The sequence below is a fragment of the Mya arenaria genome, chromosome 8, assembly GCF_026914265.1.
Source record: "Mya arenaria isolate MELC-2E11 chromosome 8, ASM2691426v1".
Classification (NCBI taxonomy): domain Eukaryota; kingdom Metazoa; phylum Mollusca; class Bivalvia; order Myida; family Myidae; genus Mya; species Mya arenaria.
In genome coordinates, this window is record NC_069129.1 from 47,021,064 (window position 1) to 47,045,348 (window position 24,285).

A 24,285-nucleotide genomic window follows, 5' to 3' on the forward strand; every position below is an offset into this window, starting at 1 on the left:
ATGAAAGTACTTCCGATTACAACTTGTAAACTTCCGGTCAAATTTGGAAAACGTGTTGTGCACCTTAAACACAAAACTACACCAAAATATTTAATTTTAAGTTAAGGTAGTAAGTAATTATTGAATGTTTGTATTGTTTTTGTTCTCGTCTGATTTTGTTAATATTACTCAATTGTTGAAAACAGTAGTGTGTTTTTAAATATTTAATTGTTTACGTAACTAGATCAACTTCGGTTGAGTTTAGATTTCGGACAACATTAGAAATTAGCTGTTTGTACGCTTTGCTTATAGCCCATTGGTTGACTGTCTATTGGGACTGGTAGTCGTTGGTTCTGTTTCCACAGTTACAACCACATCATATCAAAACAATTTTACATATGCAGTGCTCAGTAAGAAAATGGACAGTTCAAATGGCAATTGGGCCGGTTCAAATCTGAAAAAAGAAATTAATTTTAAGTAGAATAAGTAGTAGCTGTTCGGTTAGTTTACTAATTGAGACAGTTAAACCGAAACTTATTGAGAACGTTGCATATGTATTTATTACTTGAGTGTCCTTAAGGTTACTAGTACAGTGACTTAGTCTAGCTTTCTTGTCTTTCTTCCCGCTCATATTCAGCGATGGTTTGCAAGGCTGTTATTATAGCCATTATCAGATTATCTGTGTCCAGGTGGTGGAATTTTTTGTTCAATTGCTTAATTCCACGTGCAAGAAGTCCTAATTTGAAGCATTTGGGTCTGCCAATGGTCCAGTCACCATATCAAAATACGTAAATAAATGAATAATAAAAAAAAACAATATCACCTTGTTCTAGTGAACTTGGGAATACTCACAGTCACTCAGTTAACAGATAAGTCTGGGTAAGTTGCCTTCCATGTAAAGACCTGTGCATCATAATGTGCAGGTTAATGAACGAAGAGGCCATTTTAATATATTACATGTAGATAGGGTACTTTACAGTCTTTACCAAAACCTCCATGTTTCTTACAATATCTCTGCTGTCTCTTCAGAATAACAAGGGATTAACCCTTTAGAAATAAGAATGGGTTACTTTCATGGTCATTAAACAACACAAGTCAGTTTCCTCCAGCACTTTGTTTTTCACCTCAGACTGTGTTTTCAACCTCAACATTAGACTTATTGTTATACTGTAATACAATATGTTAAAACTTATTTATTACTTTTTAAAACTCTAAAAACATGCAATGTATAACTAAGTTAACTGACTCATTTCAGAAGTCAAAAAATTGAGGCATTGCATTTTGGCCACTACAAACAAAGATGGTTTTATTAAAGGGGGTAGCTGTGGTCATTTGCTTAGATTTCAATTTCTTCTGTAGAATTGTCCTTATATCACAATACCATCTTTTTATGAGGACTCTATGTCAGAAGTGTACCCCCAAAAAGTTGGGAATATGGTAGTCAAAACATTTTATTGTTCAATTATTGTTCATTATTTTTAGATGGAAGGTGATGTTGAAAAAGCAACTACGTTACTTAAAGACATTCATCAAAAGTGTCGTGATTTTTCAAACCACATAAATGACTTGTGCACCAAGGCCAAAAATGGAGAGTTTAACACTTCAAAGGTGAGGAATACTTAAAAATGTTGTCATTGGATTTAAAGCTGCACTCTCACAGATTGAACGTTTTGACAACTTTTTTATTTTTTGTCTTGGAACGAGCCATTTTTTGCGAAAATCCATGGAAACCACTTATATAAGACTGCTGAAAGTTAGATCATAGATTGTTATATTTAAGTTAAAAAATGATGTTTTATGCATTTTTCTTAAACCGTTAGTAACGGTTTAAGCCATAAAACATTATCTGATTTTTTGTCAGCAAACTTATATCATTGGTTTGCAGATATTTATGCAAAAATTTGCTCTTTCCAAGACAAAAAAATAAAAAAGTTGTAAAAATGGTATATCTGTGAGAGTGCAGCTTTAATATTAATCAGTGATTCTTAAGTTCAGTATTGAGAGCTTTAGCTTAAGACTATTGTACAGTCGGTTTTTCAGACAGTTGCATAAAAAAATAGTAGGAAATTACCTTGAAAATTGAATGGAAACGATTTCATAATATGTCTAAGCCCCTTCATCTGGCTTTTGGTATAAATTCCTTATAACCTCAGCTTTCTTCAGGATTGACAACCTAGCTGTTGGAACCCCAGTTAATGGGGGGGGGGGGGTTAAAGAAATTCTTGTCAAATGGAATTACCATTTATAATGATCAATGGAAATAATAACAGGGAAGCCCTTGGAGAAATTAATGTGTACATGTTTTTTACTTTGGTTACTTAGGTTATTAAACAATACACATGAATATATGCCATATTTTGACACTAACAATACAAAATGTCATTTAATTTACCACAGTAAAAAAGTCACAGTCACATAACCACCATGCTCAGGGGCAATATTCACTGTGTATCTTAGAATTACAATGTTACCTTAAATTCGCGCTTAGAATTGAGGATATTTTTTTAGAAGATCCTTACTAAGTTTGATTTTTACGTAAATCTTTTTTTAAGACCAACATCAACATTTAATAAAATATCAAAGCACGGATAAGATTAAAAGAATGGGAACAATATAAGATAAATGTTGAAAACATCCCGAGGAAATCATTTAAGGAAAACAAGAATTTGCAAGTCAGTGATAAAGAATTTCTGAGATTATTCTTAACTCAGTAGTTAAATATGATGTACATACATGTATATAAGTTACATTCATGTAACTGTATTATTGTTGTTTTATGGTTTGGAATGAAATATGGAGTAAAATCCAGTACTTATAAACCAGCAGCATTTACTAGAACTTTTAATGTTTAATAAATTTCTGAAAATTTTCTTAAATCAGAAGTTAAACATAATGTGCATATATTTAATAATCATATTATTGTGTGGTTTGGGACTGCAATAAAATATGGAGTTAAATTTAGTTCTTATTTTACTACAGGCAGCATTAACTAAAACTTTCAATGTTTTTATCAGGGTATCAGCTTCCTGGAGGTGAAGTACCAGCTCTTGTTGAGTTACCTTGTCAATCTGACGTACCTCCTGCTGCAGAAGGCTCGGGGACAGAGCATCAACGGAGATAGGGCCGTACTTAGGCTCGTGGAGATCAGAACAGTTAGTCATAGATTTAATATAAGTTGTTATATCAAGGTAAATTATGCTTGTTGAGTAGAACATTGTTATTTAAGTTCATATTATCTTGTAGATTTTTTTTATGTACAGTTAAATTTATTATTTGTAATATCAACATCATTCTGACATGCATATTGAACATGAAGAGCTTAGTATTTGGATGTCATTTCTGAATATCAAATAGATAATTAATACATATTCTTCATCTTAAAAAGCAATGTATATCAAAAATAATTGAATCTTTTAATTAATTTAAATGTTTCAAGAAAATTATCTTTTGATTAACCATTAGAACACATAATAAATTATGTTCATTTTTGTATACACATTATTGTAATGATTATTGTAATTATTGTAAAAATATATAAGTTATATATATGATGCAAAATATGTCTGAAATTGTTTAGGTGCTGGAGAAGATGCGACCGATTGACCAGAAGTTGAAATACCAGGTGGATAAGGTGGTCAGACTTGCCGCCACTGGTGGGGCAGGTAGGGTGTGGCTATGCTTGATTCTTTCTTCAAATAGATTGCATATTATATATGATAGGGGCGTAGCTAGCCCTCTATTCATGTGGATTCATAATTGTGCTATGGGGTCCGGGAGCCCCTCAGAAAATTTTGTAAAGCAAGGTGCAATCTGGTGCATCCTGGGCTTTCTGAGGTGCTTTATTTTGTACTGGAAAATGGACAGCTTTAGAATCATGTAGTCAACTATGCATACTGTAACTTAGGCTGATATATTATTATTTTTGTCAGAGTCATGTGGATTCAGCCGTATACTCGCATATAGGCAGCTATGTATGATATATTGATATACTTACTAAAGAATGTAGTTTAAGGCTTCTTCTTTTCTTTAGGAAAAAGGTGAAGAATGTTTTATTGCCGTGATGTTATTTGCAACATTGTCGTACTCAAATTTTAATATTGTACAGCTTTTATATAACAGTTGTAGTAAAGGTCATATTTTATTTGGTATTGATATAATGATAAAAACAGACATTATAATATATATAAATGCATATGACTATACATCACTGACACTGTCTGGAACTGCATGGCATTGCATTGAGTTTATCCTCTGCACCCCAGTGTACCATAACCTATATGATACCCTGGGCAAATCAGCTGTAAAAATCTGGTACTCATGAATAATTAATAAGGTGAAATCCAGTCGCTTGATTGGTAGCATGAGACACACCTCATGCGGTGAGGAAATGGCCGAGAAGTTACTGATGTAATCTCGGTTTGAAATAATCCAATGGGATCACAGCTTACAAATTGTTTGAGGCAGGATATTGTTAAATATGCCGATAGCTCTTCACAAAAGAGATTCTTTCCTTTTTGTTATCGGCTTTTTAATTGGTCGGAAAATTCTTATGGATATTCAAGATTTACAAAGTTTCCCTAGCCAATTTGCGCAGGGTATCATATAGGTTATGATACGCTGGGATGCCAAGGATGCATTGAGTTAAGCCCCTTGATCAATTTAGGATAGGACATATTATGCGCTTAAGTAAAATGGCCAGCTATTTTGATTTTGTTCATTTCAACCAAAACTTATGCCATTTATAATGTTTTTATTGAAACAACAGAGTACATTGTCTATATTGAAAACCTGCATGAAAGTTACGAGACTTAAACTTTATTTTTCCCATTCTTAATGGTTTTTAAGTTGGACAGTTTAAATGTACACCTCGGTTACTAAACAAGTTTCCACCTCGTAACCAACAACTTAACTGTTTTCCATTCACTTGTATCTCTCAAAGTTTGGCCCCAAAATGCATTATCAATTAAATCAACATAAAAGCACTAAATTATGATACCATATCTTTATTAAGATGTCTCCTTACTGAATACAGTTGATCTTTGCCAAAGTTCACCAATTTTCAGGCCAACCTAATCAGCAATGATGTTCTGAAGATCAATTATAACTTAAAATTGATTGGTTGTGCCTGGAATCAGCAGCAATCTATTATGGTTGTGCCTGGAATCAGCAGCAATCGATTGTATTTCAATATTTGGTTATAATCAATCATTGAAAAAAATAAAAACTTTAAAAAAAAATAAAGTAAGTGTTCAGATGTTATCTGTAACAAAATGGCTGATGAAAGCCACAATGAGCAAGAAAATGAATTATTTTTTATACAAAAATAATGACTCCAATCATAGACATAACATATATGCATATAATGATTAAGAGTTTATATTGTGCATGAATAAAACTACAATTCAGGTTCTATCTAGTATTTTAAAAAAGCGATGGTACTAACGATAATCGGTTACATGAGTGGAACCGATTATCGATAGTAAAATTGGAACCGATTCCCAACACTACTAACCAGTAGTGATTGTGAAATGCATTCAGGTTTAATAAATGCACCTGCAGTTTTGCACCGAAGTACCATTGTTTGGCTGACCAATACATTTTTCTCAAAGGTTGCTAATTGCCAGTTATTAGTTCATTAAATGATTCAAAATACTGTTTTTTTTTCAGGCTCTAATGATCCAATGAGATTCAAGGCAAACCCTGACAGTCTCCAAAGCAAGGTAAGCTGTAATGGATTCATACCTTTTAGCATTATTTCACAGAGTGAATATGCTTCAAAAACCATTCCATGCAGACTGAGTTACTGTTTGCATTTTCTAAGTACGGGTGAATTGTGGAGGGTGAATGAAGTCTAGTGGAATAGGAGGCCACAATTCACCCCGTGTCTTGTGTGTTTAAAGGGACTAGACACCAGTTTGTCCAAAAATCGGCAAATATAGTATTTCCTCAAAAGAAGCCTGGAATTGTCAATGCGAGTTAGTAGGAGGCAGATTATACATTATTTTACATAACATGATTAACAGAATAAACGCAACAATCATGTTGCTGTCTTATCTGAGTTTCCCTGTTTAAAAATGGTGCATAACGGTTTTCCAGTTTAAATCATGTCTGTATATGAGTACAGATAAATATACTGATGCTATTTTTAAACCTACTTGATTTACATGGTAGACAACCCCAGTAAATTTGAATTGGAAAAATGTGCAAAAACTGCGAAAGATAGTTCTGGTCTTACCAGGGAAATGGACATGAGGGTGACTGGTATTAGCTTTTAGCTGTCTAAACAATTGAACTGAAATAGATTAATATTTATAAACAATTAATAATTGTTAAGCTGCTTGTACTTTTTTTCCATGCAGTTGGAGGATGAATCTGGCAGTGGTAGTGGGTCGGAGGAAGAAGAAGACAAAAGCAAGGTGTACAAACCACCAAAACTGGCTGCAGTACACTACGGTGAGAGTTAATATTTAATGTACACAAATTTAATGTGCAAGCTTATCTGAATGTAAATTTTAAGATATTTGAATACATTTTACATGCTCTACAAGTTCAGTATGGTATGAAGGGTTTTAGCTGAAGAGATATGGAAGGGTGCTGCACTCTGTCCATTTCCAGTAACACCCTTCTGTCCTCATGGAGACCAGAATGGGAACCCTTTTGACTTCATTGATATTACTGCTATAGACTGTCAAATATTTTTTTTTGTATTGTCTAAAACTTATAATAAGATTATAAATACATACACACTTTACATATCTGGCAGTTTAATCCTAATATTACATGGATTAAACACAATTTCTAGCATTTTCTGACAAATTCATTATGTTTTAGTCCTTCATAGTTTGATGTGCTCTTTTTACACTTAGCACCCTGTCCCTTTTTCTACAACACCCTGTCCTTTTAAAATTCTGGCTTAAACCTGAGTATGATTTCACCATAAGACTAGGGGGCAATTAAGTTACTGTTATAGGAATCAAATTGTTTTTCTTAAAATCATTGGCCTGAAAAACGGTATACCAGGTAAGGTCAGCATAGCAGTTGGATTAAATGCAGGTGAATTTTGCAAACTTGATCTGTCCTTGTGTTTTTATTTAAGCAGGATTTTCTCAGGCCTTTTGAGAGTCTTTCAAATGTTTTACCATGGTGACAGTCATCGAAATTAGTCTTTTGGATGAACAAGCCTGAATTCATATACTAGTGCTTGGCATTACCAGTGCAGGGCTTGTGCATTTCGACCATTGTTGTGAGATCATGCGTATAATGAAAGAAAGTATCAAGCGGCATTAAATTAAAGTAGGGCTTGGAACTTGCTTGGAATATCCCCATGATATAATCATATAAAATTGCATATGTATCTGACATTTTAGATGGAGATGAGACAATGTTGGAGAAGAAACAGCGCCAGGTGGATCACCTCCGTAAACGTGCCCTAAACAGCGACATTCTGCAGGATCTCCGTGAACAGTATGATGAGGGGCCACAGGAGATCAGGGTAAGGGAGATTTGTTGTATTTAAAGTGGGGATAAGCTAGGAAACTGGATAGTAGTTGTTGTTTGAGCACTTCCGTAAATATGCACTTAACTGTAACATTCTCCAGGAACTCGAGCACAGGGATCAGGGTATGGGGGGGATTTGTTGTCTTTAATCTTGGGTTTAAGGCAGGATACTAGAGAGTAGTTGTTGTAAGAGTGCCTCTGTTAGCATGCGCTCATCAGTGACATTCTTTGAAACCTCTGTGAAGAGTCAAATGAAGGGCCACTGGAGATATGGAGATATGGGTGTATGGATATTTGTTGTCTGTAAGGTAGGGATTATGCTAAAGTAGTTATGTCCCTTGATCAAGAAAAAAAACAGATGAGTGTTTGCCTTTGCTGTTTGAAAGTGAACTGATTGGATTGGGGTTCTTTTTTAACATTATTGATAATTCCCTGGTATAAACTGGTACATGGCTTAAAATGTTTAGCCTAAATTTTGACAGTTTAATAGTGTAAATCCTTTGGGTTTGTGCTTACTATGATAATTACATACACATATAACTTGTAAACTTTTATTGCAGTATTTCCCATAGGTGTCTTATAGAAAACATACCAGTATAAGGGATCTTATGAAAATGTACACAAAATTAGACTTTTTATTGATGTATTCTTTTCTTTGAATTCATATCGATTTGTTGGCTTAATCAATGCTAAGTTTTGAATTTTGTACATTTGTTTATTTAATTTCAGGAAACGCACGATATGCACAGACTCAAGGAAAACAAAAGAGCTAAAGAGAAAACTAGGTAGGGTTTTAAAACTAATGCTGGTAAATTGAAGATATAAATGAACTCAGACATTGATGATAATTTTTCATTATTTTATTTCCATCACGATTAAAAGAGTGTTCTGTATTTTATATGCAATGGATAACTTCTATTTATGACTTCTACTATTCTCAGAATATCTTTATATAATTAAATGGACTAGTTAGGGTTGATATTTATAAAACAACTCTGAAATGAATAAAATGATATTAGATGTACTTGTGGAAATAGAATGATAATAAATATACTAACTGAATAAAAAAAACTGGTGTGTAAGAAAACAGCTAAGGGATCACCTTTTTGCCTGTACCAATTATTTGCCAACTGTTAATATGTTTTGAGCTATTCCATTTTTTTCATACAAATGACATCTTGAGTTGAAATGAATCTTCAAAGTAGAAATCTAGATAATAAACATTCAGTTAACATCTTTTTTAATACCAATAATGCTTTTCTTGGGAACAAGTTTGAGTTGAAGTACTGTTAGTGTAGTTCAAGTCACAGAATTGGAAAAATAACCCACAAAAAGATCCCCAGTCCATCTACAAGGGTAGGGCATATGTCTCTTATAGGACAATTTAGTATTTCTTTTTGTGGAAAGTTGTCATTTTGTACCACTCAAACTTTACAAAATGAAAGATATCTCGCCCCAAAATTCTTGTTTCAACAGAGCATTATGTTCAGTTTTATAGGAAATAGAAAGAAATAAAATATATTGTCAATCAAAATCATTTTTGGAGATTTTTTTTTTATAATTATAATTTTCATTAGTTTCAGTACACTGTCATCTCAGTGGATTTTACTGAGTAAATTTGGCACATGAATTAATTCTTAAAAAAGCATACATGATAAATATTATGTACTGATTCGTTTTTAGATCAGCGGCCTAACTTTCTCCCATTTATTAAAATTCAGTAATTTTCAAGTATTTCAAGAAAAACCTCAATTTGTGGGCAAAAATGGATCCCTAACTGATACTATATTTGTATCTTTAAAATGGAAACTTAAACTGGCAATTTAAAGGTGCACTCTCACAGATTGATAGTTTTTACATTTCTTTTATTTTTTGTCTCAGAATCAGCTGATTTTGGCATCAATGCCTTCATTTCAGTCATTTAAGATAATTCACAATAGAACAGATCTTAATTGTTTGGAAAAGTGCAAAAAAAACTCATTTTTTCTGAAAGCGATAGTAACGCTTTTAGCCATTGTAAAACATCAATTTTCGAATGTAAATATAAAAGACTGCATTTTGGTTATTTGTCAGCAGTCTTAAATCATATATAGTTTCCAGACATTTACGCAAAAAAAGGCTCCTTTCATAACAAACAAAAAAATGTTAAAAAATGGTCTGTCTGTGAGAGTGCAGATTTAATCTTGAAAATTGTCCTATGTAATGAGGGAGTTCCCCTCTATATCAAAGTTGGATTGCCACTGGTTAAACATTTTTTTTTACAAGTAATCAGTGAACTGATAGATAATTTCCTAATCGTGCACAGTTTTGTTTTCTCGCTAGTATATAAGAGCCTCCCCACAAAATAAATTCCTTGTTTTGTTTTTTTTAACAAATAAACATGCAAAAGATTGTAATTTAGCAAATGGGTATCAAGATTTTCATAATTTATCACAATTTTTTGTGGAAATATCTTCCAGTTTGAAATCAAATATGTTTCACAAAGATAAGATGATAAAAACTGGATTCTCCTTAAATTCAAGACTTCCGTTATCCTTTTATGTAATTTTTCATCTGAAAGTAGTGAAATTTTGTTATTAAAACATTGATTATTGTGGCACAAGTAATACTTGTATTCAATTGTAGTCACGTATATTACAATAAAAAAAATGCAATCTATGAAACTTAATACTTTTTCTGAGGACAATAGGGAATTGGTGTTATTTCATATTTAGTTACATATAACCTGTGTAGTTATGGCTATATGAGTGTTTAATTTCATAAAAAAAATAATTCTTAAATAAAAATAAACTAGTAGACAGGATGAGGTTCAAATCAAAACAACTACGCATATGTTAACAACTACGCATATATTTCCCTTTTTATACGCCCGAAGGGTCGTATTATGTTATGGCCTCCATCGTCTGTCCGTCTGTCCGTTCGTTAGCAATTCCGTGTCCGGGCCATAACTTGGTAACTAATAAAGCGATTTTTCAAATAACTTTATACAAATCATCACTACATTAAAAGGATGTGTCGCGCGCAATTTCCAGGTCCATACCTCAAAGACTAGAATCACCATGGGGGTGCGTTAGCAAATCCGTGTCCGGGCCACAACTTGGTCACTAATAAAGTCATTTTCAAATAACTTTATACAAAGCATCATTACATTAAAAGGATGTGTCGCGCGCAATTTCCAGGTCCATACCTCAAACACTAGAATCACCATGGGGGGGACGTTAGCAATTCCATGTCCAGGCCATAACTGGGTTACTACTAAAGCAATTTTCAAATAACTTTATACAAATCATCTCTACATTAAAAGGATTTGTCAAGCATGCTTTCCAGGTCCGTACCTCAAAGGCTAATTTCACTGGGGGGCGTTAGCAATTCCGTTTCAATATTGGAAGTTTAAGCCTTTGTTGTAAACACTTTACACCTAGTAAGCAGTATACTAGCATAACCTAAATGTTTATTAAAGACCTCAAGCCGAATCCTCTTCGGGCGTATAATGCTCCGTTTCGCGGTGCTCTTGTTCAATGATGTGAGCCATCCTTCAAAAACTGTTCGCTGAAATTGGCCGACCCATTATTTCTCTGGAAAGTTTTAACTATTTTTCAACATTGGATTTTCTCTTTACTTTCTAGTTTGTTTGTTCATTGAAGAAAAAAATTGACATTAAATTTTCATAGAACAAAAAACTTCAACCTATGTAAGCCACTATGCCAAAAACATTCTAGATATCCACATGAAACTCAGTGTACTTGTTGCTAGAAATACTGCACACAAACAAGGCTCACAACTCTGGCTTCAACAGTTATTGATTTATGTCCCTTAGGCTAAAAAGAACATGACTGAGCATTTGCATCAGCATCTTATGCTCTTGTTAAAATGGGTTGAGTGATGACTTCACATTGAACAAGTGAATAATAGGCTTAATGAAAGAAAAAGCTGCCCAATGGATTATAGCATTTCTAGGGTAGACAGATTGTGTTAGTCAATTGAGCCCATATCAGTCATCAGAATAAGATTTCTTTAACAAGCCAGGGTAAACAATGGTGTCAGGGATTTTCCTGACCGTAGCGCCACCTAGCGATTGCTCAATTTAATAGCTCAGGGAGATACATGTAACTGACCGATGTCCCCCTTTCTAACACTGCATTTAACTGACCTATGTCCCCCTTTCTAACACTGCTGCTTGGTATCAAAGTTTTTAATAAGCCCTACTTAATCATTCTCATTCATCAGAGGTTTCATAATGATAAATCTAACTTTGTATGCATAGCATCATCACTCTGGTGTACAAAAATGTACTATATAAAATCAAGATTAAGAGCAACACCTAAAAATATTTTTTCCAATGCAGAGCTTACAAGCTTGTGCTTTTGACCACAGTTTTATTAGCTTTTTTCAAGTATGGCCTCTTTCAAGCTGCACTCTCACAGATTGGCTGTTTTGACAACTTTTTAACTTTTTGTCTTGGAATGAGTCAATTTTTGCATAAATGTCTTGAAATCAGTGATTGTGAGACATCTGAGAGAAGATCAAATCGCACCATTTTATCATATTTAAGTCTGAAAAGTTATGTTTTATGGCTAGAAGGGTTACTCACGCTTTAAGTGTTCGGCAGTTTTTCAAACAGTTGAGAACTGTTATACTGTGATTTATCTTATATCACTCAATTGAAGGCATTGATGCCAAAATCAGCTGATTCTGAGGCAAAAATTAAAATAAAAGTCAAAACTGTCAATCTTTGAAAGTGAATGTTTCCCTACCTCTGTCATGATTAAAGATCTGCATGTATTCTATTTCAGATATGAGGAAGACAACTTCCTGAGATTACCTACGATGAAGAAGGATCAGGTAGGTTTTTGTTGCCATGGTATTTAATCACTGCATTACATATATATTGTATTTTCTTGTCATTAAATTGTGTATAATTACAAGCTGACATGAAACTTAAAGTGGTTGAATACTTTAAGTTTCACGTTCTGCTTAAGGGCACAATTCAAGATGAGATTTCCTGTTATTTGTTGTTACACATACTGATGTACTAAGATTTAAGGTGATAATTATTTTGTTTTGCATTAAAATTCTATTGCGTCAGCTGACATGTGTTCATGGTTAAAATGTATTAAAGCAAAGATTTAAAATTCACATGAACGTTCATTTTGAAAGGGATTTTTCCATTGGAAATCCAGTCTTCATTTTGATGATAAAATTGTAAAACCAAAATTTCTTCTAATGAAACCTTATTTCCAAATTTCATAAACATTTCATGATGTTTTAGTTTAAAGAACATTTGACAATAATTCTTTTTGATTTTTGACTTTGCAATAAAAAATCCCCATCAGAATAAACTGAATTACCAGGTGATGAATAGAATGAATTTTTTATCCAAATCAGGAGGTATGGCATGCATGATGGAATATAGGACATAAACAAATTTACACAGGCAGACAAAAGCCCTTTGAGAAAAATTAATAATAAAAAAAAGAGGGAAATACCCTATCTATAAAATCCTGCGCTCCCTCCTCTTTCGTTTAAATTATGCCTGAGAAACAAAAGAAAGTTTTTCCTAGCCTAAAGTAAGTGTAAGATTGATTCTCCATGTACATGTGTGAAGCATTTTATGCATGTTTGTTGTGTATATATTATTAAATTTCAAGAAGTCTAAGACATTGTCTGAGTATGTATTTGCAAGCATACACACCTACACTACACTCTTATCTCAATATTTGCTTTGTTGCAGATAAATCCTTTCTGTATTATCTTAAAGCTATGCTTACGGAATATTTTTTACAATCAACCCTAAGCATTCTTGCATAGTTGGGCAACATCCATGCTGATTGCTGTTAGATAATCCGATATTGCACTTAACACTCTTACACAGTTTGGCAGCATGTGGCCTATATCTTTAATGAACACCCTTACACAGTTTGGCAGCATGTGGCTACCATATCTTTAATGAGCACCCTTACACAGTTTGGCAGCATGTGGCTACCATATCTTTAATGAACACTCTTACACAGTTTGGCAGCATGTGGCTACCATATCTTTAATGAACACTCTTACACAGTTTGGCAGCATGTGGCTACCATATCTTTAATGAACACCCTTACACAGTTTGGCGGCATGTGGCTACCATATCTTTTATTAACACCCTTACACAGTTTGGCAGCATGTGGCTACCATATCTTTAATGAGCACCCTTACACAGTTTGGCAGCATGTGGGTACCATATCTTTTATTAACACCCTTACACAGTTTGGCAGCATGTGGCTACCATATCTTTTATTAACACCCTTACACAATTTGGCAGCATGTGGCTACCATATCTTTAATGAGCACCCTTACACAGTTTGGCTGCATGTGGCTACCATAACTTTTATTAACACCCTTACACAGTTTGGCAGCATGTGGCTACCATATCTTTAATGAGCACCCTTACACAGTTTGGCAGCATGTGGCTACCATATCTTTAATGAACACTCTTACACAGTTTGGCAGCATGTGGCCTATATCTTTAATGAACACCCTTACACAGTTTGGCGGCATGTGGCTACCATATCTTTTATTAACACCCTTACATAGTTTGGCAGCATGTGGCTACCATATCTTTAATGAGCACCCTTACACAGTTTGGCAGCATGTGGGTACCATATCTTTTATTAACACCCTTACACAGTTTGGCGGCATGTGGCTACCATATCTTTTATTAACACCCTTACACAGTTTGGCAGCATGTGGCTACCATATCTTTAATGAACACCCTTACACAGTTTGGCAGCATGTGGCTACCATAACTTTTATTAACACCCTTACACAGTTTGGCAGCATGTGGCTACCATATCTTTAATGAGCACCCTTACACAGTTTGGCAGCATGTGGCTACCATATCTTTTATTTACACCCTTACGCAGTTTGGCAGCATGTGGCTACCATATCTTTAATACCATATTTTTAATGAGCACCCTTACACAGTTTGGCAGCATGTGGCTACCATATCTTTAATACCATATCTTTAATGAGCACCCTTACACAGTTTGGCAGCATGTGGCTACCATATCTTTAATGAACAAACTTAAACAGTTTGGCAGCATGTGGCTACCATATCTTTAATGAACACACTTGAACAGTTTGGCAGCATGTGGCTACCATATCTTTAATGAACACCCTTACACAGTTTGGCAGCATGTGGCTACCATATCTTTAATGAACACCCTTACACAGTTTGGCAGCATGTGGCTACCATATCTTTAATGAACACCCTTACACAGTTTGGCAGCATGTGGCTACCATATCTTTAATGAACACCCTTACACAGTTTGGCAGCATGTGGCTACCATATCTTTAATGAACACACTTGAACAGTTTGGCAGCATGTGGCTACCATATCTTTAATGAGCACCCTTACATAGTTTGGCAGCATGTGGCTACCATATCTTTTATTAAAACACTTAAACAGTTTGGCAGCATGTGGCTACCATATCTTTTATGAAAACACTTGAACAGTTTGGCAGCATGTGGCTTCCATATCTTTTAGGAACACACACAACTTGGCAGCATGTGGCTACCATATCTTTAATGAACACACTTGAACAGTTTGGCAGCATGTGGCTACCATATCTTTAATGAACACACTTGAACAGTTTGGCAGCATGTGGCTACCATATCTTTAATGAACACACTTGAACAGTTTGGCAGCATGTGGCTACCATATATTTAATGAACACACTTGAACAGTTTGGCAGCATGTGGCTACCATATATTTAATGAACACACTTGAACAGTTTGGCAGCATGTGGCTACCATATCTTTAATGAACACACTTGAACAGTTTGGCAGCATGTGGCTACCATATCTTTAATGAACACACTTGAACAGTTTGGCATCATGTGGCTACCATATCTTTAATGAACACCCTTACACAGTTTGGCAGCATGTGGCTACCATATCTTTAATGAACACACTTGAACAGTTTGGCAGCACGTGGCTACCATATCTTTAATGAACACCGTTACACAGTTTGGCAGCACGTGGCTACCATATCTTTAATGAACACCCTTACACAGTTTGGCAGCACGTGGCTACCATATCTTTAATGAACACCCTTACACAGTTTGGCAGCATGTGGCTTCCATATCTTTAATGAACACCCTTACACAGTTTGGCAGCATGTGGCTTCCATATCTTTAATGAACACCCTTACACAGTTTGGCAGCATGTGGCTACCATATCTTTAATGAACACCCTTACACAGTTTGGCAGCATGTGGCTACCATATCTTTAATGAACACCCTTACACAGTTTGGCAGCATGTTGCTACCATATCTTTAATGAACACCCTTACACAGTTTGGCAGCATGTGGCTACCATATCTTTAATGAACACCCTTACACAGTTTGGCAGCATGTGGCTTCCATATCTTTAATGAACACCCTTACACAGTTTGGCAGCATGTGGCTACCATATCTTTAATGAACACCCTTACACAGTTTGGCAGCATGTGGCTACCATATCTTTAATGAACACCCTTACACAGTTTGGCAGCATGTGGCTACCATATCTTTAATGAACACCCTTACACAGTTTGGCAGCATGTGGCTACCATATCTTTAATGAACACCCTTACACAGTTTGGCAGCATGTGGCTACCATATCTTTAATGAACACCCTTACACAGTTTGGCAGCATGTGGCTACCATATCTTTAATGAACACCCTTACACAGTTTGGCAGCATGTGGCTACCATATCTTTAATGAACACCCTTACACAGTTTGGCAGCATGTGGCTACCATATCTTTAATGAACACCCTTACACAGTTTGGCAGCATGTGGCTTCCATATCTTTAATGAACACCCTTACACAGTTTGGCAGCATGTGGCTACCATATCTTTAATGAACACCCTTACACAGTTTGGCAGCATGTGGCTACCATATCTTTAATGAACACCCTTACACAGTTTGGCAGCATGTGGCTACCATATCTTTAATGAACACCCTTATTCAGTTTGGCAGCATGTGGCTACCATATCTTTAATGAACACCCTTACACAGTTTGGCAGCATGTGGCTACCATATCTTTAATGAACACCCTTACACAGTTTGGCAGCATGTGGCTACCATATCTTTAATGAACACCCTTACACAGTTTGGCAGCATGTGGCTACCATATCTTTAATGAACACCCTTACACAGTTTGGCAGCATGTGGCTACCATATCTTTAATGAACACCCTTACACAGTTTGGCAGCATGTGGCTACCATATCTTTAATGAACACCCTTACACAGTTTGGCAGTATCAGCACTCTTGATATGGAGGATCGCCATGTTAGATAATACAGTATTGTACTAAACCTCAGTTACGTGTTTTCTGCAGCAAACTCGGCAGCATGTGGCTACCATATCTTCTCTCAACACCCTGACACACTTTGGCAGCATCAGCGCTCTGGATATGGAGGATGGCGATCATAGTGTAAGTATTGTGGAATTTAAGTTCTTAATATGAAAAGAATTGGATGGTGTCTTAAAGAATGACTCATTTCCTGTTATGGATCCCGTGTTTACTGCCCTGGGCTGGTATTTATAAAATATCTTAAGTCATTTCTTAACTTAAGTTGATTTCCTAAAAAAATTCATAGTCAAATTAAAAGAAAAGTTTAAGTGTTTTTTATACAAAAGTATGTATTTTGAATCAAATAAATGATAGTAAAATATTTTAGATATTATGAAGTGGTATTATCATACGATAAGTGAGATATTTAATTCAAAATTGACTTAAGTTAGGAATTGACTTAAGATGTCAATGAATACCTTACAAGGTTTCACAGCAGTAAGCCACAATTCCTGTGTATTGTTTATGTGCTAATGGCCAATTAAGGCTGTGTTCAAAGATAATCAATCTGCCTGCGTTGTTGATCACATCTGATAAGAGTCACCACAACCAATGAACAATCAGTGTAGTTCCCAGGTTTTGGGGGGGCGGGGTTACTTAAACTAGACTTTAACGAGGGGTTTGAAAAAATCATGACATAATTATGCTTATCTACTATACCGAAAAAAGCGTACATAGTAGATTCGCATGTACATGTACACTCAGTAAACTTTGTTAACAAAGAGTTCATTGTCTTTATCAGTAATGTATTATAAGGGTTTTAAGAGTACATAAGAGTTAAATAATTATTATATCTTAATCAAGATTTATGTGATGGCTTGAAGTGGTTCCATTAACCTCAAACCTCTTCAGAATTGACAGATGGAGACTTGATTATTCTGATGATGCTAGAAATGGTTTCTTTTGCAAGTTCCTACTGAAACCCATATGGTCCGAAACATTCTATTTTACCAATATTTGTTTCATGTTTTAGGGTGTCCCCAACAAACGAAGGAAAGCTGAAAAGGTAACTACATGTACAAATTTTATGATATAGAGCCAATTTTATTTATGGATCTTAGTTTTTTTACTTCAATACTTTTAAATCTGTAAAATGCGATGTATAACATTCAGATGTTAAAAGGAAAATTGTTACGTTGGTGTTTATGGTTCATGTAGAAGCACTTCTATATGGTCCACAAGAAGAAAAAGCATGAACTAATTGAACGCTGAAACAGTCATCTAAGAAAAAAAATGAAATGTTCCCCCCTCCCCCCTCCTCCCCCACCCCTAGACCAAATTTAAAAAGAAAAATTGGATGGAAATCCATGAATTAATTTATATTTGCCTAAATGTTACAAATGTCAACCACAGCTAAAAAGAATTAACCATAGTAATATGTTGAGGCGGCACCTGTGGATATCCATCACTTATGGCTCTAGTTAGTACTTGCTCAAGTAAAATTCACAAAAATATTTTTCAAATTAAAAAAAATAAGACACCAAGATAGTTTAAATTTAGGACTAAGATTGACTATTTATGAATTTATGTGCCCCTGAAGTTTTGTTGTATTCTTTAAAAAAGTACATTGTCATATTGTTAAATTTTCTTTTAAAGGGACTAGACACCAGATGATACAATTGCAAGAAAATTGTCAAAAACTTATTGATATTGTATTGTACAATGCATTGAATCTTACTTACTGATGTATCACATCGCTCATGACGCATGTACCTTTCGCAGTTCTTGCGTATTTTTCCAATTTGAAATTTACTGGGTATGTCTACCACGTTATAAATCCCAGTGAATTCAATTTTAGCATAGGTACATGTATTTCTACTAATCACATGACTTTTATATGCTTAATATACACCTTAGACTTGGAAAACATTATTTGATATTTTTAGGCAGGTAAACTCAAAAATGAAAATATGATATATTATTTTAATCATGTAAAATTATGTATTATAGGCCTCATATATGGGCCTCATAATAGCTCCTATTGACAATTCTAGGCGTGTTTTCTGGAAATAATGTTTTTGCCAGTTTTGGGACAATCCGGTGTCTAGCCCCTTGAATATCTATTGTCATAACCATTGCTTCTGTTTTAAAGTAATGATTAAGATATAACACACTATTTTAATATTAAATTATACTTTATACATTCTTAAATACACTTTTAATCGTTTTAAGCCTTAATCCTGACAGATAATTACATGTTCTAAAAAAAAATGTTTCAGTCAAAAGGAAAAAGCAAGAAAAAGGGAAAAAAGGGTGAGAAAAATTTGCTGTTTTTCTTTGCTCTTGTTTGTAAAAGTGTAAAGAACGGTCATAGTGTATAGTAGTGCTATAGGGGTTGTGTCTCTTAAACATGCATACTTTTTATGTCCTGTCATAATGGTTTTGAAGGTGAATGGTTTGTGGTTTCAAATCAGGCTGATCCTGGTGGATCTGCTTGATCCACTTTTTTTGTTTACTTTTTCTAGGCATTGTTTGTACTCCTATACCGGATTTGGTATCTAGATCAAATACACAGTGGCTACATTCAACTGATTTTATTTTTCTTCTTAAAAACATCACTTTTTTCTAACCTTGCTTAATGTTTAGTACACATGTGGAACTATCTCCCCATATGTGGTGTTCGGGGTCGTGAATCAGTGTTATTTCCCATGCAAATTGGTCAATAGTCTAAAGAATTCATAGAGAATTTATTTAGTATTCTGTGACCATAAGAAAAAACGAAAAACGTTGATAGCTGCTTGCCGTGCTCATGTAACTGTAACATTCTTGTTTTTCAGGTTTCAAGAGGAAGAAGCGACACTGAGCCGAATCGTTATGATGAATTTAAGGACTTAATAAATTTGTTTATGGGAGATATGAGTGCATTGACACTGTCATCAGGAAATGTGAACTTAAGAAAAGTACTGATGTCTATCATGGACGGCACGTCTATAGTTTACAGTGTTATACAGTGTGAATTAGTCAACAATAAACATGTAGGGTTTTAGCTTATGAGTTTTGGAAGGGTGCTGCATTCTGTCCTTTTCAGGGATGTAATTTGTCTGTGGTTGCGGAAGTCCACAGAACAGGGCCCCAGGGACCCCTCTAAAAAAGGACCCCCCCCCCCCCCCCAATTTTATTTTTTTTGAAAAAATCGAAATATATATATGTTTTTTTAAGCTGATAAAAAAGTTATTTGGGTTCTTTCGGTTGTTTATGATGTTCCAGTTTGCTTTAAATTTGGAGAGGGTAGGACCCTCAAAAGAGCTTCAAAAAAACAGTTTTTCTTCTTTGGCAGTGTGCTTTTGACTCAAAAGCGCCCCAAGAACCCATGGCCGAATGGTTTCAGCCCTCCAGCTGCCAGGTCAATCTCATCCCTGCTTTTTGCTAGCACCATTTTGCCCTCATAGACACCAGCATGGGCACCCTCCTACCGATTGGCATAGAATTAAATGCTTCAGATAGTCTAATATTTCTTTTGATTTTAATAAAACTTATATATGATTATAAACACATACAAATTAGACACATTTGACAGTTGAAACCTAATATTGCTTTAATTGGGCACTATTGTTTAAGTGATACTCATATTTAATATTTTACATTTTATAATATACATTAAAGTTGAGTAATAAACTTTTAATTACTTTCTAAATAATGCATTTATGGAAAATTTTAATTACTGATAACAAGATTGTAACTGTGCTTTTTATTGCTGAAAATGCACAAATATTAAAAGACTGCAGGGTCCTTAAAAGCTATACAATAATCAACCATCTTCTCATAAAGTAGAAATACCATGTTTTCTGCACCTTTTTCCGTCATAAGAACCATGGTTTTAGATGTTTATTCTTCCTTTTTGATTAATCAAAACAATGGCAATAATTGTGCAACTGCTTATTTGGGAGTTAGAGTGCATCTTGAACAATTTCTGTGAAACTCATATGGTTCAAATTCTGTGCCCATTTGTTTCTTAGCACCCTGTAACTTTTCTGCAGCACCCTGTCCTTTTTAATCTCCGGCTAACACTGTAAGTCTTCCTTATTGTTACAGTATCGATGTCTGCCCTAAACGTTATATAAATTCAATTTGAAAGTATTGGTACTAAGGTTTAAGTTAATTGTACTTGTGTCAGGAAATTAATATCAAAACATGTGAAAGTGTGTTAAGGTCTTTATGATAAAGATCGCATAGTTGGTTTGTACTTGGTTTTTAAAGTAACATCCTGTTAGATCTTGAAAGCGAAAATGAAATGAAATTCCTTAAAATTTAAAATAGATATATCAAAAAAAAATATCTTGTGATATGGCTTGTAATTATTTTTTTGAATGGGATTTGCTCATGTTTGGCACCAAAAATTAGTTTTCCCGGTAATGCATGGGAAAACACTTATATTGTAGTTAGTTAACTCTTTGATACTGAAATTGCAATTCAACAAAATTCAAACAATTCAAGTTTAAAAAGAAAATCGTGGAGGTCAGCTGGTATAGTCGAGAAAAAATGAGAACCGAGAACCACTTGGCCACATGGACTTATACATAACCTTATTGGATATTTTAACATTCATTAAATACCTTGAAAGCATCATGTGATAATGTCAATCAACCAATCACGCTACAGCCTTTTGCTAAAATACGTTAGCAATGGTTTTGAAAATCGTGGACTTCAAAGATCATATTTGAGCATAAATGAACATTTGTTGAAGGGTTCCAGCTGTCAGTTTCTTAGTTTTAACACTCCTAATAATTTGACTGACTTGATTTCATATTTAAAAAAAATCTAAAAAGTGCATTTTACAAATTATGAGTGAGTCCCTTTTATTGTTTTCAACAAATTTATTTACATTGCACACATTCCTAAAATACAATCAAGGGTGAGAGTGTTAAAGCTGCACTCTCATAGATTGAATGTTTTGCAATTTTTATCCCCCGCCTATGAAATAGGGAGGGGGATATTGAAATGGCGTTGTCCGTCTGTCCTTCCGTCCGTCCGTCTTTCCTTCCGTCCGTCCTTCCTTCCGTCCGTCACCTGCGTTTTCTCAGTAACTAGCCGGTAGAATTTCATGAAACTTAAAATAAATATGAACCAATATACTGGAATGATGCCCGTCCAGAAAAAAATTTGATTGGTCAATTGTCCTTGGAGTTATTGCCCTTGATTTTTTGAAAAATGCACATTCACAGCCATTTCTCAGTCACTAGCTGGCAGAATTTCATGAAACTTAAAATAAATATGAATTACTATACTGGGATGATGCCTGTTCAATTTTTTTTTGGATTGGTCAATTGTACTTGGAGTTATTGCCCTTGATTTTTTGAAAAACTCATTTACAGCCATTTCTCAGTAACTAGTTGGTAGAAATTCTTGAAACTTGAAATAAATATGAACCAACATACTGCGATGATGCCTGTTTATTTATATTTTGGATTGTGTAATTTCTATATGAGTTATTTGCCCTTGATTTATTAAAAGATCCATGTTTGCAGCCTTTTCTATGCAACTAGCTGGTAGAATTTCATGACACTTGGAATAAATAAGAACCAACATACTGTGATGATGCCTGTCTATTTTTCTTTTGGATTGGTCAATTTTCCTTAGAGTTATTGCCCTTGATTTATTAAAAAATCATTGTTTGCAGCCGTTTCTCAGTAACTAGCTGCTAGAATTTAATGAAACTTTAATGTTATATGAACCAACATCCTGCGATGAACTTCTTCGGTGAATTTCTACGGCTACATTTTTATCTCAACTATTGAGTACGCTCTCAACAACGGAGTACGACTACACTTGACAGTCAATGGAAAACAATGATTGATGTTTCTGAGTAAGCAGTTTCGGAAAAGACAGTTTTATTTAATCATCCCTCTGATTTATTTCGTTAAAATTTTTTATCATAAAGTAGTCCTGGTCGATATTTTATAATTTGGCTCGGAAAGGGATAAACCAATGTGCTTATCTTAGTCTTTCTGAGATTTTTTTTAACCTTCAAACACAAACAAGCCATCAAGCACAAACAAGCCATCGTTGGCGGCGGATATCTTTTCACTGAAAATGCTTGTTTTATATATATTGTTTTGGAACGAGCCAATTTTTGCGAAAATGCATGGAAATGAGTGATATAGGACTGCTGACAAAATATCAGATTGCAGGACTTCATATTTATGATCTAAAATTGTTGTTTTATGCATTTTTCTTTAAGTGTTAGTGACACTTTTAGCCATAATTCATTAATTTTCGAACGTAAATATTAAAAACTGCAATCATGTTCTTTTGTCAGCAGTCTTTTATCACTGGTTTTCAGGTATTTACGCCAAAATTGGCTCATTCCAAGACAAAAAAAAAGTTGTCAAAATCATAAATCTGTGAGGGAGCAGCTTTAAAGATTTTTGACTCTTTTCACCTGAGAGTTGGTGGGTTCCATCCCCACTACGGCAACTTTCTCATGGACTCTCAAAATTGATATCAGTATTGATATCTATATGCATAAAACAGACTCCAGCGCCATTCTATAATAATAAGCTGTTGGCATTCGTCACACTTTTGCCTTTCATCACAATTAAGCAAGAAGAAGTTAGTATAACCTAATTAAAACCATCGCAGACTGTTTAATCAACTATGTGTATAAATTATACACATTTGCTACTGACAAAGCCATTTTTGACTGAAATTATAAAAAGTAAAAAAATAATAATTAGAACCGATTTTATAGCTATTTTCTGTTACTGAAATCACCTCGGCCTGGTCAAAATCGGTAACAACAGGCAGATTATAGCAGCCTCATGAATAATGGTTTGTGCAAGATTTTGAACTCTACTTAGTGCAGTTTGACATAATGTCTCCTTAAAGGTTTTTATGTAACGATTTAAGTGACAAGTACTAATTTGCAATTGTTTCAAATTTATGAGGTTCCATAGGTCATGCATTGTAAACACTTCAATCGTTCAATATAATCGGGAAATGGGTTTTGCTGTATTAATTTCCTTTCGATTTATGTTTGTTTGTTTTTCAATAGTGCATTGTCTATTGAAGTGGAGATTTAATTCCTCAGATTAAAGTTCTCTGAATTTTGATTGTTTTGTTTTTAATCAATTGCCTCTTTGATGACAATTGATGAGTTATCTACAATATTACTTGACCTATAGAACACCACTGTCTTTCCACTGAAAAGAATTGTTTAAATGAGAACTTTGTTTACCCTTTACTTCATTATGCCCCCCCCCCCCTTTCCAAGAAGAGTGGGTATATTGTTTTGCACATGTTGGTTGGTCTGTCAGTCCGTCCACAGACCGTTGATAGACCAAAGCTTGTCCTATTGATAACTCAACAATTCCTGGACCTGTGGTCATCAAATTTGACATGAAGGTTGGGCCTGACAAAAGAAAGACCCATGACGATTTTATGGGTCATTGGGTTAAAGGTCAAGGTCACAGTGCCCTTTAACCTGAAAAGGT

General features: G+C 34.6%; 1 protein-coding gene across 2 annotated transcripts; it reads left to right on the forward strand.

Annotated features, from left to right (window-relative positions):
- The first annotated feature begins 11 nt into the window (after positions 1–11).
- Positions 12–23,904, forward strand: LOC128244630 (neuroguidin-A-like). 2 transcript variants are annotated; one of them, XM_052962646.1, is made up of 13 exons: positions 12–106; positions 1,462–1,587; positions 2,994–3,131; positions 3,557–3,641; positions 5,647–5,699; positions 6,339–6,432; positions 7,347–7,471; positions 8,206–8,261; positions 12,270–12,318; positions 16,841–16,936; positions 17,829–17,861; positions 19,075–19,108; positions 19,633–23,904. In XM_052962646.1, the coding sequence occupies exons 2-13, from the start codon at positions 1,462–1,464 to the stop codon at positions 19,656–19,658; spliced, it is 915 nt and encodes a 304-aa protein (XP_052818606.1). In that variant the 5' UTR covers positions 12–106; the 3' UTR covers positions 19,659–23,904. The 2 variants fall into 2 exon arrangements, with proteins under 2 accessions (XP_052818606.1, XP_052818607.1); XM_052962647.1 differs by having other exon boundaries at positions 31–109.
- Positions 23,905–24,285: the final 381 nt, after the last annotated feature.

Bases quoted from the DNA above. Each gene is read 5' to 3' on its own strand.
- LOC128244630 (XM_052962646.1), top strand. From the start codon at position 1,462: ATGGAAGGTGATGTTGAAAAAGCAACTACGTTACTTAAAGACATTCAT. The intron at 3,642-5,646 runs GTAGGGTGTGGC...TTTTTTTTTCAG, and splicing joins TGCCGCCACTGGTGGGGCAG to GCTCTAATGATCCAATGAGA. The intron at 17,862-19,074 runs GTAACTACATGT...AAAATGTTTCAG, and splicing joins AACGAAGGAAAGCTGAAAAG to TCAAAAGGAAAAAGCAAGAA.